A 15,712-nucleotide genomic window follows, 5' to 3' on the forward strand; every position below is an offset into this window, starting at 1 on the left:
TCCTCACCCCAGCATCCTCACCCCACGGTCCTCACCCCACGGTCCTCACCCCACGGTCCTCACCCCAGCATCCTCACCCCACGGTCCTCACCCCACGGTCCTCACCCCAGCATCCTCACCCCACGGTCCTCACCCCAGCATCCTCACCCCACGGTCCTCACCCCACGGTCCTCACCCCAGCATCCTCACCCCACGGTCCTCACCCCAGCATCCTCACCCCACGGTCCTCACCCCACGGTCCTCACCCCAGCATCCTCACCCCACGGTCCTCACCCCAGCACAGGGCAAGGAGCTGGGGCGGGACAGCAGCCGTCAGGCGTGGCTCCTGGTCCTCACCCCAGCACAGGGCCCCACACCACTGCTCCCCACATTCCTTCTCTGCCTCTGGTGCAGCCTCCTCAGGGCAGGGAGGAAGGACACTCTGTCCTCGTTTCCTTGGAGGGAACCCAACCTGAACTGAGCGGGAACAGGAGAGCCAGAGCCACTGAGAGGTGCCCCGTGGGAAGGTACTGTGAGGGCCCCGAATTGAGGAGAAGCTGTAGGGAAGCGTCACAGTGGCCCTGTCACTGGGATGGAGCACAGGGCACCCCTGTTCCATGTAGAGCCGAGGTCAAGAGGCCGTCTGGCTGTTCCAGGGACAGGTACCGCCCAAACCCTTCACGAGGCAGACCCACCTGTGGCAGGCATGTACTGGGCAGTTGTGACAGGATGAATGAGACCAGCCACGTTAATAAGCAGGGAATTAACATGGTCAGATCTGTTTTAGAAAAACAACCCTGGAGTCTGGTATGATAAGACGAATCCGAGTGACAGGCCCCAGCTGGCCTGGAGACCAGACGGAAGGCCCAGGAGGCACAACACACCCGCCCCACGCAGCAGCTCATTGGACAGAGGGCAGGTGGCACAACACACCCGCCCCACGCAGCAGCTCATTGGACAGAGGGAGAGCTGGATCCTCACGGGCACTCTGCCTGCCCAACAGCGAGCACACGCCTTTCCCAGTTTGCCCCAAAGCAGATTCCTGAAGAGGAACCAACCCGGGCAGAGTGAGGCCAGAGGCCGTCGTCACGGTGCTTGAGGCAGGGAGCTCCAGGCCCTCTGGACAAGCCCCCAGGACCCATAACCTGAACGGGGGAGGAAGGAAGAGCAGGTGAGGAAGCCACGTGGGGCTGCAGGGAGCACGGTTTCAATGGGGACAGCGAGGAGAGAGCAGCCAGTGACAGAGGCGTCCAAGAGTAAGTGACCGGAGTGGCCATCACCTGCTGGGCCCCCTGTCCCGGCAGCTAACTAGTTAGACACAAAGTGCTTCCGAGTGCCAGGACCTGTAAGCTTCCAAGTTAGGACCACATAAGCATCAGGATAAAGACTCTCCAGGATGGACCTTTCGATGCCCCTGAACTGAGAGCTGGGCAGCTGACAGTACAGGACACTGGGTGGCATGGCAAACTGGACACAGCAGTCTCTCCACAGAGGAAGCCCCGCCGGGCCCCTGGAGCCCCAGGCAGGAAGCCCCACAACTCCCACCAGACACAGCGGCTGGGGCTCCTGGCTTCATCGGACGCCTCTGATGTTCATGTTTCCAGTTTGTTTTCGGGACTTTGCCTTGCACACTAAAAAAATCCCTATTTTCCTCAAACTATAAAAGCCAAAATAAGCACAAAGGCTGAAAACAAATTGGAGAAACAAATGACTCCCCTAATTCTGAAGTAAATCCTAGTCAGAAAGACAACTGTCATGTCAACCTTCTTACAGAAACAAATGACTGGCCCCTGGGTACCCAGAGTCCCCTGTGGCACCGACGCCCCAGCCTGGAAGGGACGCACCAGCCTGGAAGATGCCGCTCTTAAGCTACGTGTGCACACAGAGTGTGCTCGAGTGTGTCCTTCACGCCTAGTCTGAGGTCAAAGCCACATGACCCCGCCAGCTCCTGAGGCCCCAGCTGGGCAGGGACGGGTGAGCAGGTGAGTGCCCGCAGCTAGGACAGGCCCTGACCTGAGCCCAGCCGCCTCCGGGCGGCCACACAGGAGCCTCGGCGGAGAGGCCCGAGCGGCCCTTCCTGCGCTCTGTGGGGCATCCTCACGTGCTCACGGAGCGCACTGGCCTGCAGGCGCTGGCCCTGCTCCTGAAGGCGGGCGCTGAGGGTCGCCAGGGAGGCCGCCACGGGACGCAGCCCCAGAGGTGGGCGCTGAGGGTCGCCAGGGAGGCCGCCACGGGACGCAGCCCCAGAGGTGGGCGCTGAGGGTCGCCACGGGACGCAGCCCCAGAGGAGGGAGCTGAGGGTCGCCACGGGACGCAGCCCCAGAGGAGGGAGCTGAGGGTCGCCACGGGACGCAGCCCCAGAGGTGGGAGCTGAGGGTCGCCACGGGACGCAGCCCCAGAGGTGGGAGCTGAGGGTCGCCACGGAGGCCGCCACGGGACGCAGCCCCAGAGGTGGGCGCTGAGGGTCGCCACGGGACGCAGCCCCAGAGGTGGGCGCTGAGGGTCGCCACGGGACGCAGCCCCAGAGGTGGGCGCTGAGGGTCGCCACGGGACGCAGCCCCAGAGGAGGGCACTGAGGGTCGCCACAGGACGCAGCCCCAGAGGAGGGCGCTGAGGGTCGCCAGGGAGGCCGCCACGGGACGCAGCCCCAGAGGTGGGCGCTGAGGGTCGCCAGGGAGGCCGCCACGGGACGCAGCCCCAGAGGTGGGCGCTGAGGGTCGCCAGGGAGGCCGCCACGGGACGCAGCCCCAGAGGAGGGAGTGCTGCCTGCATCTCTGCACACAGGTGTGCTCCGCTAACAAGACACTGAGAGCCTGTCTCGGTCACCACCTTCTGGTCTCACCAACTCAGGAACAATCAACCGTTCTGTTCGTTTAATAAAGAATGCCAATAAACACAGGAAAAAACCAAAGAAAAAGTTATTCTGGGTTCCTTTTCTTTCCTTTCTTATTAAAAGAGGTGCAGTGTCACCAGGAAGGCAAGGACGCAAGGAAGGCGTGGCATGGCCAGAGCTGCCCAGGCCAGCAGGGCACACGGCAGACACCGGTCACCCGGTACGACCTGCAGTGCAGGAAACACACTTGGGCAGTCGTTTCCTTTAAACAGCACGCCTGCGAAGTGTGCCCGAGAGGCCCCAGGACAGTGACGGCTCCGAAGCCTTGAGAGTCTGGGCCTCACAGAACCAGCCCCACAGGCTGCAGCAGGTCCTCTCTGTTAAAGTGAGGCTGCAGGTCTCTAACTCTCAGGGCCGGCGGAGGAAGGCACGCAGTGAGTCAGTGAGTCGCGAGCGTAGGGACGGGAGAGTGCTGGGAAAAGTGTTCCCACTTAGCTTTGGCACCAGCAGATTCAGAGAGTTTTCCAGGCTGCACGGAAACCCAACAGATGTAGGGGTGAGGGGACAGAACCCTGGAAGACGCTGGGGTGGCCTGGCCTGGCCGTGCGGCCTCAGGGCTGCCTCACCCAGTGGAGCACAGCCACCTGGACGACCAGGGCCCACACCCACATCAGTCCCGACAGGGGCAGGTGCTCCTTGTGTGGCAAAACCAACCAGGCTTAAAGGAGGAAAAGGTGACCTGATGCAGAAGAACCAGGAAGCCGAGAGAGCAGGGGCCAGCCAGCGCTGGGACCCAGGGGGGAAGGAAGAGGCTGTGCTGGCCCGGCGTAGAGCTCAGAGGGAAGGGAGAGGGCTGTGCTGGCTGGTGTAGAGCTCAGAGGGAAGGGAGAGAGCTGTGCTGGCCCGGCGTAGAGCTCAGAGGGAAGGAAGAGGCTGTGCTGGCTGGTGTAGAGCTCAGAGAGAAGGAAGAGGCTGTGCTGGCTGGTGTAGAGCTCAGAGGGAAGGGAGAAGGCTGTGCTGGCTGGTGTAGAGCTCAGAGGGAAGGGAGAGGGCTGTGCTGGCTGGTGCAGAGCTCAGAGGGAAGGGAGAGGGCTGTGCTGGCTGGTGTAGAGCTCAGAGGGAAGGAAGAGGCTGTGCTGGCCCGATGTAGAGCTCAGAGGGAAGGGAGAGGGCTGTGCTGGCTGGTGTAGAGCTCAGAGGGAAGGGAGAGGGCTGTGCTGGCTGGTGTAGAGCTCAGAGGGAAGGGAGAGGGCTGTGCTGGCTGGTGTAGAGCTCAGAGGGAAGGGAGAGGGCTGTGCTGGCTGGTGTAGAGCTCAGAGGGAAGGGAGAGGGCTGTGCTGGCTGGTGTAGAGCTCAGAGGGAAGGAAGAGGCTGTGCTGGCCCGATGTAGAGCTCAGAGGGAAGGGAGAGGGCTGTGCTGGCTGGTGTAGAGCTCAGAGGGAAGGGAGAGGGCTGTGCTAGATGGTGTAGAGCTCAGAGGGAAGGGAGAGGGCTGTGCTGGCTGGTGTAGAGCTCAGAGGGAAGGGAGAGGGCTGTGCTGGATGGTGTAGAGCTCAGAGGGAAGGGAGAGGGCTGTGCTAGATGGTGTAGAGCTCAGAGGGAAGGGAGAGGGCTGTGCTGGCTGGTGTAGAGCTCAGAGGGAAGGGAGAGAGCTGTGCTGGCTGGTGTAGAGCTCAGAGGGAAGGGAGAGGGCTGTGCTGGATGGTGTAGAGCTCAGAGGGAAGGGAGAGGGCTGTGCTAGATGGTGTAGAGCTCAGAGGGAAGGGAGAGGGCTGTGCTGGATGGTGTAGAGCTCAGAGGGAAGGGAGAGGGCTGTGCTGGCCCGGCGTAGAGCTCAGAGGGAAGGGAGAAGGCTGTGCTGGCTGGTGTAGAGCTCAGAGGGAAGGGAGAGGGCTGTGCTGGCTGGTGTAGAGCTCAGAGGGAAGGGAGAAGGCTGTGCTGGCTGGTGTAGAGCTCAGAGGGAAGGGAGAGGGCTGTGCTGGCCCGGCGTAGAGCTCAGAGGGAAGGGAGAAGGCTGTGCTGGCCCGGCGTAGAGCTCAGAGGGAAGGAAGAGGCTGTGCTGGCTGGTGTAGAGCTCAGAGGGAAGGGAGAAGGCTGTGCTGGCCCAATGTAGAGCTCAGAGGGAAGGGAGAAGGCGTGCTGGCCCGGCGTAGAGCTCGGGTCGCAGAAGAACCAGTCCAGAAACAGCTGAGGCCGTGGCCCCTGGGGAAGGTGCTCCCCGGGCACCTCACCTGGTCACATCCGGGGCCGAGGTCGGGTGGACGTGCTTCATGATGGTCTGGATCCAATTCCGCCGGATTCCGGACGTCATGGCAGAGAGGGTGAACTCCCCCTCCTTCGTCTGCACAGAAGACAAGGCACCGTCAGGGAGCCCCCAGCCCCCTGCCCGCCCCCAAAGGAAGTCCTGCAGGGAGGGTGGTGGCTGGGTGGCCGTCTTAGGAGCAGCTCACTTGGGATAAACGAGATCTGGAGAGCACAGGACACAGCAAAGCTGTGAACGGAACCTGCCTTCCTGGTAATGGCTAACTCAGGCCCCGCCCTCTCTGCTGGACGCATGCTGGACGCATGCTGGACGCAGCAGGCAGGTCCTGAGCATCGACGAGGTCTGGGCACTGAGGCAGCTCACAGACTGGAGAGAAGGAGTGAGCAGGTGGGGGAGCAGAGGGGGACAAAGGCCCGCAGCACAGTGAGACTGCGCTGGGCCCTGTGGGTGACGAGGGGTGGCAGGAGGGGGGAGGGGCGCGTGTCCCAGGCAGGGGAACCCGTAAGAACCCAGGCCCAGCGCCACACAGCCATGCTCACAGGCACACAGGGTGACCAGGAAGAGGATGGGAGGGCTGGGGCAGAGGGAGGCCAGCTGGGTGGTTAGTCAGGGCGGTCGTCCAGGAAGCTAGAACGCGGGTGGTGGCAGTGGTGACAGAGAAGGGGAGCAACCCCTCCATCCCCTCACTTGGACAAGCTGGTGGGACATCAGTCAAGACAGAGGCACAGGCCTGCAGGGGAGGCCACGTGGAGACAAGAGGGCGGGAGCCGACGAGGGCAGAGAGGAGGCAGCAGGGCCAGCGAGGGGGGTGAGCATGGCTCTGGGGCGCGGTCCCTGGGCGGTCCCTGTCCTACACCCCAGGGGCCTGTCCTACACCCCAGGGGCCTGTCCTACACCGCCGAGAGCGGGTGGGAAACACCGCGGCCGGCCGTCTCTACGGAGTGCATTTCCCTGCTTCTGCACCTACAGGCTCCTGTCTCACAGAAGTGGGGGTGTCAGTTCTGTTCTTTAAGCTGCTCAGGCTACTCAGAAACGAAGCCACGAGACAGGTTAGAAAGTCAGCTGACGGGAAGGTGAAACGGCTAAGACAGTTCTGGTCGGGCAGACAGACTCGTGTGGCCGCAGACCAGACACAGGAGACCACATGTGGTCTGGAGAGCTGCAAGGCACAGCCTGGACCTGACCTCACTCACCCTGCACCCCCCCCACCCCAGCCGACAGCCCACGGCTCCTCTCTCCTGTTTTCCTTGCTGGGCTCCGAGGGTGAGCACAGCCTCTAAGTTCTCTGAGTGCTGGCCCTCCCTGAGCCCGAGACCCACTCACACTCAGCCTGGAGTCCTCCACCTCCTCCCACACCCACGTGTGGGCATCTCTGCAGCCTGAGCTCAGCACCTCCTCGCTCTCTCCCATGACCTCACCCCCACCTCCAGCAGGCCCTTTTCCCAGCTGCAGGTCCACACTTGTGGCTGCCTAATGTTCTCAGAGACGGCCAGAATTCCGGGGGCTCCACTCCTTTTGCGTAGTTACCTCTGCTCCCAATTTCTGCCCAAAGCTGGCCATACTCTGGGGCACAAGCCCTCACAGCTGCCTCCTCCCTCCCTCACGCCACAGTGCCTCACAGCCACGCCCTTCCTTTCTGCTTCCACCACTCCTGCCTCCACCTTCACCTGTTCAACCACCCGCACGTCCCTCCTGCCGGGTGCGTTCACTGACACACAGCCCCCGAGTCTTCCCACATGTTCCAGTGCACGCAGCGCATGCCACAAGCTCAGGATGAGACTGGTGTGTGACCTGGCACTCAGGGCTCCCTCGTGGGTGCCACGAGGTCTGGTGGCTAGGCTAGGGACACTACACACTCATCCCTCCATCCTTGTCTCTCAAGACACTCAAGTTCCCTGGTAACCCAGGCTGAGGCCCCTCCAGGGCCCGCCCTCCCACACAGAGAGCAACCTCTCCGGAACTAGACTCCTGTGTCCATGGGGCACACGGAAAAGCACCAGAACTTGGGATAAGCTCCCGCCTCAATGTAAAGTGAAGAGACTGCTGGGGGAGAGCAAGCCACATGGTTCAGACCCTGGAGTAACCAGGCTGTAACTTGCTCCGTGATGGGTGCTGACTGAAGTGACCACCCTCACCGCAGAATGCCCTGCCCAGAGAAGCCTGCTCTTCAAGGCGGGGGGAGTAAGGCTGAGGGAGGGGACTCCGAGTGGGGCCCAGAAAGCCAGAACTCGCCACTGTCCCCAGTGCTGAGGAGGCTGAGGCCGAGCTCACGGAGCACGTTGACTCCTCCTGCGAGGACCAGGGCAGAAGAGCATTACAGCAGGGCGGCTAAGGCCCTAAGATCCACCGAGCCACGCCCTGCAGGGCGGCTAAGGCCCTAAGATCCACCGAGCCACGCCCTGCAGGGCGGCTAAGGCCCTAAGATCCACCGAGCCACGCCCTGCAGGGCGGCTAAAGCCCTAAGATCCACCGAGCCACGCCCTGCAGGGCGGCTAAGGCCCTAAGATCCACCGAGCCACTCCCTGCAGGGCGGCTAAAGCCCTAAGATCCACCGAGCCACGCCCTGCAGGGCGGCTAAGGCCCTAAGATCCACCGAGCCACGCCCTGCAGGGCGGCTAAGGCCCTAAGATCCACTGAGTCATGCCCTGGCCCTCACGCCGGGCCAGCTGTGCAACCCCAACTATGACTTGGCACCCCAAAGGGAGGGAAAGCCATGGCCAGTGGCCCACTGGGCCGGCAGCAGGATTTCTCCTTATAAAGGGGCATCCTGGCCTTCAGTTCGGACCCTCAGTCCCTCTGAGTCTGGTTAACACAAGTCAGGCTCAGTGGGCCTGACCTACTCTGAGTCCAGTGATACAACCGAGTTTCTGCGTCCGAAGATCTGAAGGCAAGACCAGAGGTGGCCCGCTGGCATCCCAGCCTCCTGCGAGGAACAGCTGCGGGCCCCCCAGGGAGGCAACTCTGCCCGTCAGGCTGCTCTTGACCAACCACGGACTCCTGGGCTCTCGAGGACAGAATGAGCTCTGCGGAGAGAGGTCTGGTCCCGCCCCGGCTCCTCACAAGGAACATGTGCACCCCTGCTGCTCAGGGCGGGGGCTGGCTACGCAATCCAGACCCCGTGCCACGAGCGGGCTGGGGCTTCGGGTGGTGAAATCAGCTGACCTCTGAGGTGTGCAGGAGGAGCCTGCATTCCACCACATGGACATGACTCAGTAGTCGTGACAATTATGAAACCTCAATAAAAACTCAGGACACCAGGCCTGGGGAAGCTCCCTGGGTCAGAAGCTCTGTGTATAATCACACAGCAACACCAGAGGGTAACGTGTGTCCCTGAGGACACAAAAGGTCATGTTTAGGACCCTCCCACTTGATCCTCCAGGTGTCTCGTCCTTTGGCAGGTACCCTTCTGCTAAAATAAGACCACAGTTGTAAGTGTCATGCTCTCTGAGTACTTCTGGCCAATTCTTGAACTTGAGGAAGGTTCGGGCACCCCCAAACTTGTAGCTAGCATTAGAGTGGGAGCAGATGTGGCCATCAGGGGACTGATGGTGTACTAACCTTGAGCCTGGCTAACTCTGGGTAGCCCTTGAACCACCAACTTTAATGATCAAATGGCCAATGAGAACTGTCCTAGGTATCTAACCAGATTATTTTCCCGAAGGCAAGGGCAATGATTTGCTCATCTGAGTCCCTAACAAGGTTGTGGGGGAAAAAGACTTCATGAATTTTCAAGTTCATGAAGAATGAACTAAAGAATAAGTGAATAAAAACCCGTACTCTGAGCTTTAAATAAGTAACCCTTTCCTTCTTATTCCCCATATCCCACACATCCTTCCATTGTCCCAAACTCCAGGATTAAAAACAAAACAAAATTAACCTTCAGTAACAAAAAGCTTCTGAAGAGTCCTGAAAGATACTAATGTCTAAGTTTTGCTCAGATCACAAGTTGGGGGTGGGGGTCAGGTGCCACAGGACTGAGGCAGAGACAGGACAAGGTGCCTGATGGAAAAGGCCTGCTGACCAAGCACGTGCTGTCAGGCCTGCCCACAAGGGCCCCTGGACTGGGACATCAGGTTCTCGAGAAAACATCCAGTCAGTCAAACCTGTGTCCCCAACCTCCAAGCCTGTCTCCAAACTCCACCTTGTACTCACATGTATCTGAAAGCCATAATTTCTCTGGACAGGATACTCCGTGACATCGTAACATGTAGACAAGTCAATTTCCCCATCCAAGTCAGCCGCCTGCAGAGAAAAATAGAAGGCCGTAAGAGATTAGAAATGAAAGACAAGATGAGAAAAACAGATGGTCACGCACGACTTTGTGTCTGGCCTTCTCCTTAGTGAGCATGCACCCTCTCGGCGAGGCCCTCCCTGTCCCACGCTTCCGGAAGCAGCAGCGCCATCGCTCCCCATGTGTCTCCTGCCAGAGACATCCCTGATGTGCTCAAATGTGCTGGCATCACTTCTTCATGTTCTTAAAAACTCAGGACCTCAGTTATACGAACTTGACCTATTGATATTTACGATATTAAAAATTAAACTGCCTCTAAGGGAGGGTTCAGTCTCTTCCAGCCCTGCTCCAGCCACCTATGACCTAACCTTGCCCAGAAAGCTGGGGTTTGCCACTGAAGGCTGAAGGTGCCCAGGGCTATCGGCCCCATCCACGACACTGTGGACGAGCCTAGGGTATTTCTTCCAAGAAGCAGGTAAACTGATCTCATTTGCACAAGGGCCACTTAACTATGTTTTGCCTGAATAGTCAGGTTTTTTATTCTTCCCTCAAAGATCTCTGTTGTGGGTGTTGATAGTCCTATTTTCTGCTGCTTTGCTTAATATATAGTGTTTCCTTTATCCCTCCTACCTCAATGTCCCACTCATATTTCAGGCTGGGACCTACCCCTAATTTAGAGCTCTCCTTCCTCCTTTTGCCAACTTGTATTATGAATTTACCTTTGCCACCCAGCTTAGTGTATCCCAAGGTTCTCTTTACCACGCCACAGTCACAGAGCTCCAGGGAAAAGCAACCTGGTCTCAACTCTCCAGGCAGAGGAGAACAGAAACTCCATATCCACGCATGCTGCAAATGGCTTTTTCCAGTCTACCTGAATCATTACCAGCTAGAAGCAGTGGTCATTGGGACTTGGACATGAGCTGCAAAGTATAGAATGGTGACAACAATTCCAGTGCCATGCGGACTTTTCCTGTGTGGAACTTTCCTGGACTCCTGCTCCCTGTGACAGCTCCTAACAGACTGAACTGTGGTTGGGTTGCATTTTTCAGGGATTTGGCATGGTGATGGGGCCAACTTGGACTTGGTGAACATGTTAAGGACACTACTCTTTTATGGATTCTTGCTGTATTGGCCAAGAGTTTGCTTAAAGGCTTTTAATCACTGTAAAAAAAAAAATAGAGGACTGGATGAAGAAGATGGGGCACATATACACCATGGTATACTATTCAGCTAGGAGAAATGATGACATCGGATCACTTACAGCGCAATGGTGGAGTCTTGGTAGCATTGTGCGGGGTGAAATAAGTGAATCAGAAAAAAACAGAAACTGCAGGATTCCATACATTGGTGGGACATAAAAGCGAGACTAAGAGGCATGGACAGGAGTGTGGTGGTTACGGGGGTGGGGGGAGGGAAGGAGAGAGAGGGGGAGGGGTACAGAGAGAACTGGATGGAGGGTGGCGGAGGACGATCTCTCTTCGGGTGATGGGTATACAACAGAACTAAATGACAAGATAACCTGGAAATGTTTTCTTTGAATGTATGTACCCTGATTTATTGATGTCACCCCATTAAAATAAAAATTTATTTATAAAAAAAAAAATTAAACTGAAAGAAATGTAAACATATCTATTCACTTAAGTATACAAATAAGCCCATTTCATTTTAAAATAAAAATAGTATTTAAAAAACCAGAGTAATGTCCTGGCCAGATAGCTCAGTCGGTTAGAGCGTCGGCTGGGAGCACAGAGCTGCCAGTTTGATCCCCAGTCAGGGCACACACAGGAGCAGATCAATGTTCCTCTCTCTCTCCCTCCCTTCCTCTTGCACTAAAATCAATCATTAAAAACTGAAAAGAGAAATCAGTGATAAGAACGGTATTGTTTCCAATTTTTATAAATCTCTTTGGCTTCTCATCCGCTTCTCACTCAGTCTGACACACATATTGTTTTGGCTGAGGTACATGAAGATGGTCCGGCCTTACACAAAAATGGATCTGAAAAGGGGAGATGCATTTTAATAGTCTTCAGATGATGGTGGCTATTTTTTGGTAAGTGGTAGTTTCTTGAAGGTTAACTACAAAGTGGAATCTGAAATTATATCATGGGACATTTTGTACTAGGTTGCATTAAAACCCACACTTTCACCTTGCCCTATGAATAGCACTTCGACTCACGCATGACCGTGTTATGTTATGTCTTGGTCCTTCGGAAGACAGTGAGTTACACGCTTCCTACTGTCACACACCTCATTTTGAACGAGCAAACACTGCGTTTGTCAGTCTCCCCACCTATTTGGTCAGGAGAGTCTGTAAGTAAAGGAAAGCTGACAAATTCATTCACAATGGTGAATACGAGTTTCCTAAAGTTTCTATTTTTGCATGAACGCTCATCTTAGAGCACCGGTAACCAATACTGTCAGTTGTCTTCCTAAAAGGAATAGGCTCGCCTGACCCCTTTTCAAGAAAACATCTGCTGAACACCCACAGTGAACGAGCAGTCTGTCTCAGCTGCTCTTTCCAGTGCAGAGGTGCCACACAAGGAGGAGCTACCGGTCAGCGGCAGTGTGGACACAGGCACGGCACTGCCCCACCGGATGGCCACTTGCTTTGGTGTGAAGCAAACACGACTTATGCTTACTTCCAGTTTCGAAGCAGAATATTAAAAATACAGGTCTTCAAAGGATTGAGACAATGAAATGAGTCACTTTCTCGGACACTGAGAGAGTGGTAGTGGAGAGACACGAGGTCACCTCGGGGCTGAGCCTGCGGCGGGCGGGGCATCAGCAGTTGTGCCCCCACTGCTTTTGTCATTAGTGCAAATGTGAACACAATGAAAAAGGCAAACGGCATCTTGGTTTCATAAACAACAGCCCCGAATCCCCAACCCCTTAGAGCGTCTCCAGGGGCCATTAGCCCACACGCCAAGAAGCGCCGGTTTATACGTGTGGCGGACACACTCGTGCTTGGCCGTACACTTACAGGTGCTTCCGTATTCCCTGACTGTGCACCAGAGGCCTGCCACCCACGCTAGTCTGCACCAACCTCGCATCACCAATGGCTTTCCACAGCGCTACATTACAAACAGTATTTCTAGATTCAGGGCATGTAAATACATACAGCTAGCCCCTAATGAGAGATGTTCAGGGTCTCTCCAATCGCCTGCAATTACAAAAGTACAGAACGACAAATCTTGGACATAGTCCTTTCTGCAGGTGGGAATACACCTGCAGGATCCTGGAGTGGAACTACAAGGGAAAGGTTAGAAACATACTTGCTAAATTGCTAAAATACACATACACATGTATAATATATACATATATGCGCATATTTTGTAGGTGAAGGAAAAGAATTCCTTCTGGTTGGTTCTTTGTAAAATCAGGACTGTCAACTGAGCCAACAACACGTTCATCTGCCACATTCTACCCTTGTTGAAAGACAAGGGACAAGAGTTTAGTTCAGTTCTTCAAAAGACTCAATTCACCAAAAAATTTCTCTGTAGAAAAAATAAAACTGCTCATTCTGAGTTTTAAAATAGGACATCTTTCAGTATTTTTCAAAGAACAGAGAAAAAAGTTGCTCAACCACACTATACCCAAGTCCCTAAAGCAGGGCCTCGAAAGACCCCAACATGCCCGGCAGGAGCCGATGGTGGAAGGTCTGGAGCGGGGGCACTGCATTCAGACCTCCACCAGCCCTGGGCCAGGAAACCCAGGCGGCAGTGCAGACACTCAGCAGCAGACAGACAGGACTCTAGCGAGGAGAAGCAGTGGTGCTCGGGAGCCCTGAGCCCCCGGTGCTGTGTGAGCCCCTTCAGCTCTCTCCCCAAGGGAAGAAGCCGATACTCACCTCCTCGGCCACAGAGTCCCTGTAGTACCTCAGGCTTTGATCAGCAAGGACAAACCAGTGTTTCTTCCACTAAAACAGAAGGGAAGACACAGGCTCAACTATCACGCAGCACATCTGCTGCCCCTCGGTGCTCTGCGCCAGAGGCTGGGGCGCCCTTCTGGGCACTTGTAAAGCAGAGGGCAGCGGCCCTCCTGCCGCTGGCAGACACACAGGGAACGGTTCAGGCCGCAGGCAGCCATGCCCACGTGATCGCGGGGCCGCAGGGCCTATGCTCAGCCGAGGCTCCCCAGTAACAGGGCAGGAGGGAGAGCTGGGGCGGGCCACAGGCTATGGGCTCCCCGTAACCACAGGGGTGTGGCTGGCGAGCAGTGCTCTGCAGTCCTCAGTCTCAGCTCCAGAGGCTGCGGACAGGGGCGGGGCCCTCAGAGCTGAAAGGTGGCTGTGGCAACAGCACCTTCATTCTAAGGAGCCACATGTGAGTCAAAGCCACCCACAGGCTGGCGAACCAGAGAGGTGTGACCTGCAGCCAGCAGGTGCAAAGGAACCATCCAGAGTCCCGTCTTCATGGTGAGGAGCAAGGAGGGAGACTTGAGTCTTCAGGAGAGACCAAAAGGATTAACACAGAGGAGAGAGCAGAAGAGGATGCTTCGGCACAGCCACTCAGAAAGCAGGTGTGGACAAGGTGAGGCCTCTCAGTACAACCTAGCAGGCTTCGCTTCACGCCTCCTTGGAGGTCTGGCCTTCTAGCCCCAAACGGGGTCAAGGTGGGGCAGGCAGGTCCAGAGGCACACGGCTCTTCCTGCTCGAGTCTGACGGCAAGAACGTGTCCCACAGCTCCCCAGGGCCGGCCTGGCTGGCATCCGACGGAGTCTGGCCGCACTCAGCTGCTGTCTGCTTGGCTGCTTTATACACAAGCCAACAAGCAGAGAGGCCTCCTCTCCCCGGGAAGCCCGGTCTCTCGGGGGAACTTTTACAGGAAACGTCAGCGGGTGGGGAGCTGGTGCTGGGGGAGGTCCCCGCGGCCGAGGCCAAGAGCACTGCCGGGCACTGGGGAGAAGCTACCACCCGGCAGCAGGCAGGCCTGGCTGGTGCCTCTCACTGCAGAAGTGGGGCTGTGAACGTCCACTTTTCTGAGGAGATGGGGTCTTGTCCATGAGACCAGGTGCTGTGCCAGAGGGGGCAGATGGACCCGTGCTCACTGACCAGCCAGGGATAAGGCCAGGTGGGCCTCGCAACTGCTCCAGCCCCCGAGAAACTACAGAGCTGTGCACACTGACCTGGCCATCCTCATACTGCTTGGTCAGCCAGCCTTTCTTGAAATTCAGCAGGTCGGGCTGAGAAAAGAAAAAAGAACAGTTCAGAGGGAAATGCTGTGGTATCCCAGCCATGGGCCCAGGGCGACTGACAAAGCAGGCATCTGTCCAGATGAGGTGGGCACCAGGAAAAGGGGTTCCACCACCTACCAGACAAACCTGCACGGCCCCCCGTGCCCTAGAGGGTGCTGCCTACTGCCCTCCACAGGCACCAGGAGGGGGTCTCTGAGGAAGGAGAGGCCGGGACGGGCAGACCAGTGTGAAGGAGAGGGCTCAGGCTCACTGCCCCGGGAGCAGCTGGGCTGCCGGTGCTCTGAGACAGGTCCTCGCTCCCTCTGGGAGGCAGAGAAGAGTGGCCCAGACGAAGAGCTGCTGAGCGCATTACGTGGAGGGAAAGGTCTGCAGTGGCAGCCAAAAGGAGAATTCAGAAGTTCTTGCAGAAGCCACAGAAGACTGAGAGAGAAAGACAGAGAGCCAGAGACCAAGGAGCCAGAGACCATGTCTGGTCTTCAGCAAGACACAGCAGCAACCCTGGCCAAGACTCTTAGGCCACCTATGCGTCTCAGGATGAATTTCAGTCTCCATTTCCCTACAAGGAGCAGAACCAGGACAGCAGACAAGAAAGCAGGGCCTGAACAAGGCGCTGTCCCTGCTGGCCCCTCCTGCACCTATGCTGGTCACACACACGTCAGGGTCACCTGTGGCCACCTGGGCCCTGCTTGGATTCTGCGTCTGGGGCCCGTAAGGCCGGTGGCTCCGGGAGACAGGGGTCCCCACCCTCTCACCGCACGTGCTCACAGCTTCCCTACAGCCATCCTGACCAGAAGGAGCTGTGACTGTCCTTGTCCCCAGGACTGGGAAGGATGAGAGAGAACAGACGTGTTGTTGAACAATGACGGCAACACCCGTTCTGGGGGTCTCTGCACCAGGCCCGTGAGCAAAACTTAGAACTCAAGGAAAAACCAAACTTCCTTCAGGTAAGAAAGCTCCTGTCCTTGCTCCAGATTCACGTCAATCTGGCTGGTGGCTGCACGCCCCAGTGGGGGAGAGGTGGCCCCAGCCCTGGGGCTCCTCCGGAGCTAAAGGACAACACAGAGCAGGCCCCAGGTCACCACACAAGCAGCTGTTCCATTCTCTCTGGCGTGTCGGTGCTGGTGCAGCGATGGTGTTACCTGGACGCCTCCTCCCCACTCCCCGCCTATGCCCTCACGGCTGAGCACAAACGACCTGGGACAAGAGCCTGTTT

General features: G+C 57.2%; 1 protein-coding gene across 9 annotated transcripts in view; it reads right to left on the bottom strand.

Annotated features, from left to right (window-relative positions):
* The window catches only part of MPRIP (myosin phosphatase Rho interacting protein), a 172,014-nt gene that overhangs the window by 35,696 nt on the left and 120,606 nt on the right, over nucleotides 1-15,712 (bottom strand). For all 9 annotated transcript variants that reach the window (XM_066365085.1, XM_066365084.1, XM_066365082.1 and 6 more), the window contains 4 exons: nucleotides 14,431-14,487; nucleotides 13,154-13,222; nucleotides 9,228-9,317; nucleotides 5,044-5,153 (listed from right to left, as the gene is read on the bottom strand). In XM_066365085.1, the coding sequence (XP_066221182.1) occupies nucleotides 5,044-5,153; nucleotides 9,228-9,317; nucleotides 13,154-13,222; nucleotides 14,431-14,487 (326 nt within the window). The remainder of the gene's footprint in view (nucleotides 1-5,043; nucleotides 5,154-9,227; nucleotides 9,318-13,153; nucleotides 13,223-14,430; nucleotides 14,488-15,712) is intronic.

Source organism: Saccopteryx leptura, chromosome 2 (assembly GCF_036850995.1).
Source record: "Saccopteryx leptura isolate mSacLep1 chromosome 2, mSacLep1_pri_phased_curated, whole genome shotgun sequence".
NCBI lineage: Eukaryota > Metazoa > Chordata > Mammalia > Chiroptera > Emballonuridae > Saccopteryx > Saccopteryx leptura.